Source organism: Dipodomys ordii, unplaced genomic scaffold (assembly GCF_000151885.1).
Source record: "Dipodomys ordii isolate 6190 unplaced genomic scaffold, Dord_2.0 Scaffold107, whole genome shotgun sequence".
NCBI lineage: Eukaryota > Metazoa > Chordata > Mammalia > Rodentia > Heteromyidae > Dipodomys > Dipodomys ordii.
This window is the reverse complement of record NW_012267323.1, coordinates 1,485,921-1,489,007: the sequence shown is the minus strand read 5'-3', so window position 1 is coordinate 1,489,007 and position 3,087 is coordinate 1,485,921. Positions and strand designations below refer to the sequence as shown.

Here is a 3,087-nt window from a genome sequence, read left to right as displayed (position 1 = left end):
AAGTGGCACTGTGGCTCAAGTGGTAAAGCGTTAGCCTTGAGCTGAAGAGCTGAGGGACAGCGCCCAGGCCCAGAGTTCAAGCCCCACTACCAGACCCCCCCCCAAAAAAAAATCTAGAAGTAGAGCTGTGGCTCAAGTGGTAAAGCGTTAGCCTTGAGCAAAAGAAGCTCAGGGACAGTGCCCAGGCCCTGAGTTCAAGCCCCAGGACTGGCAAAAAAACACTCCCCCTCTCTTGCCCCCCTCAAAAAAGCAAACCCAGATATTCAGTCTACTTATGGTACATCTCTTAAGTATACTTAGAGCTAACCAAATACAGTTTCAACAATCAAACTTATAATGCCTGAACTGAAATCAGGTACTTATAATAGCGCATCACCCAAATTGAAGTGCTTTTAATATACAACACACAGATTTTAAAGTTTCGATTAAAAAAAAAAGGACAAAAATATCTCCTGAATACATTTCACATGGAGTAGATGCTAAATTGAAAATAGGCTGGCTACACTGGGTTTTAAGTAGAGCATATTATTAACACGGACTTCCTGGTCCTTTTAACTTAAAAAACATTGCAGCTACTATTGAAATTAAAATATTATCTAGGCACAGCACATTATATCTGTGTGCGAAAAAAAGCATAATGAAACCCATTAAAACCTGTTAAAAAATTCAGTAAGGGATAAAGAGCAATTAATAAAGATGGAGTGAATTTGATCAAATGACTATATATATATATATACTGCCTGGGGCTTGAACTTAGCACTGTCCTTGAGCTAGGTTTGCTCAAGGCTAGCACTCTATCACTTGTGCCACAGCGCCACTTCTGGATTTTTCTGTGTAGGTGGTGCTGAGGAATCGAACCCAGGGCCTCATGCATGCAAGGCAAGCACTCTACCACTGAGCCACCTTCCCAGCCCTCAAATGATTTTATATGCATGTATGAACAGCATGAGAAGATGAGGGACTCGAGTATTATTTTGTGAGTGTAAATGTAGCATCTTGGCACTCAGGATCAAATGATATAGACAATTTTAGGCATCGGTGACATTCTGCCCAATATGAAAAAGAAAGCTATAACGCTAAAAAAAAATAAGATCATAGCAATGTCACTGCAAATAATACATAGAAAAGTTATAGTAATATAGTTGTGTGTGTGTATGTGTGTGCATACATGTGCTAGTGCTGGAGTTTGAACTCAGAACCTTGTACTTGCTTAGTTTTTTGACTCAAGCCTGGTGTTCTACCACTTGAGCCACACCGTTACTTCTAGCTTGTTTGCTGGTTGATCAGAGATAAGAGTCTCACAGATGTATCTATCTGGGCTGACTGTAAAATAGAATCCTCCTGTCTCAGTCTCCTGAGTAGCTAGGATTATCGACGTGAGCCAAAAGTGCCTGACTGGTTGCATTGGAAATATTAGGGCAAGATTCCTGTTCTTCTCTGTCTTGTAGTCTTAGTTTTTTTTTTTTTTTTCCATACAAATAAAGCATGAAGCCAGGCACCCGGGGCCTCATTGTTTTTTGGTGGGGGCGGGGGGAAGAATATGAGAAAACTGAAGATAGAGCTGGGTGAAACCACTTGTCCAAATGCACGTGGGTAGCAACACTGGCATGCATTTGTCATGGGACTGGGGTGGGTGGATTGGGCTGAGATCCAGGTGAGGGAAAGGGAAACGCCCACCTGCCGCGTGGCCCGCCCCCTCCAGTCAATCCTGTCCTTACCGAGGCCTCTTTGGTGTTGGTCTCCTCCGAGGCTGACTTGGCCACCTTCTGAATGATGGGGGCGATGTTGGTGGGGCCGTATAGCTGAAGCTTCGGCAGGCAGCTCTGATAAGCTTCCACAACGCCCTGAATCCCTGAGGCAGAAATGACAGAGACCAACTAGTCCCATGGTCCCTTAAATACCTTTATGATCCAACACACACAAACAGAAACCATTTGTTTTCTCTAAAGAGTTCTCAACAACGTCCTGGTAATATGCTCTGGTTTTTGTTTGTCTATTTTTGAGACTTAGGGCTGGTCTTTGTATGTATATATATGTATTTTTTTCTCTTTCTTTGTATTATTTTATTTTATTTTTTGTTGTCGGTCGTGGGTCCTGAACTCTGGGCTTGGGCGCTGTCCCTCAGCTCTTCAGCTCAAGGCGAGTGCTCTACCACTTGAGCCTCAGCGCCACTTCTGGTTTTCTGGTGGTTTATTGGAGATAGGAGTCTCACGGACTTTCCTGCCTGGCCTGGCTTTGAACTGGGATCCTTAGATCTCAGCCTCCTGAGTAGCTAGGATGACAGGTGTGAGCCACTGGCGCCTGGCTGATGTGCTCAATTTTACATTCCCCCGAGAGAGCTTGGAGCAAGGTTGAGCACTCAGTCAACGCCAGTCCAGGCAGACCCTGCCTGCAACAGCTTCTCCGGATGTGATGCGCATTGACCGGCATCCATCCTGCTGACACCCTCTTCCCAAGGGAAGGGTACTGTACAGGATGACTTTTTATGCAAATTGCTCCAGTGATATTCAAATGTATGCAAATCACACCGGTACCTGCCTCACCCCCCACCCCCAACAGCAGCGCCTCCCATTCTATCCTGAAACTGGATCCTTGCTCCTGATTCTGGCCATGGAGATTCACAGGAGACACCCTGGAAAATTCATCTCCAGGGCTACCATGCATCACTAGAAGATCCTTATCTGTTTTTTTTTGGGGGGGGGTGGTGGCGGGTAGAGGGGTTTCTCAAGTTTTTGCTGAAGACAATCAAGTTTGGTAATCTTTTTCCAGAAAAAAAAAAAAAGAGCCAGACGGCCAGCTTCTACAAGTGTGTAAATGATAAGCTCTGGGTTGAGTGTTACATTCTGTGTGGGGGCCGATCCCTTCTGTGTGTGGGGGTGAAGGGGGGGAGGGGAGGCTGGCTTCAAACAATCATCCCCAGATCTCAGCTTCCTGAGTAGCTAGGATGACAGCCATTCATTAACCACTCTTTTAAGAATTGGGTGGGCTGGCGGGCTGGGAAGGTGGCTCAGTGGTAGAGCGCTTGCCTTGCATGCTCGAGGCCCTGCGTTCGATTCCTCAGCACCACATAAGCAAAAAGAAAAATGC

General features: G+C 45.6%; 1 protein-coding gene across 1 annotated transcript in view; it reads right to left on the bottom strand.

Annotated features, from left to right (window-relative positions):
* Positions 1-3,087, bottom strand: part of Cpne4 (copine IV) — a 133,096-nt gene that overhangs the window by 7,596 nt on the left and 122,413 nt on the right. Inside the window, exon 12 of the mRNA XM_013028039.1 lies at positions 1,719-1,852. Within this exon, the coding sequence (XP_012883493.1) occupies positions 1,719-1,852 (134 nt within the window). The remainder of the gene's footprint in view (positions 1-1,718; positions 1,853-3,087) is intronic.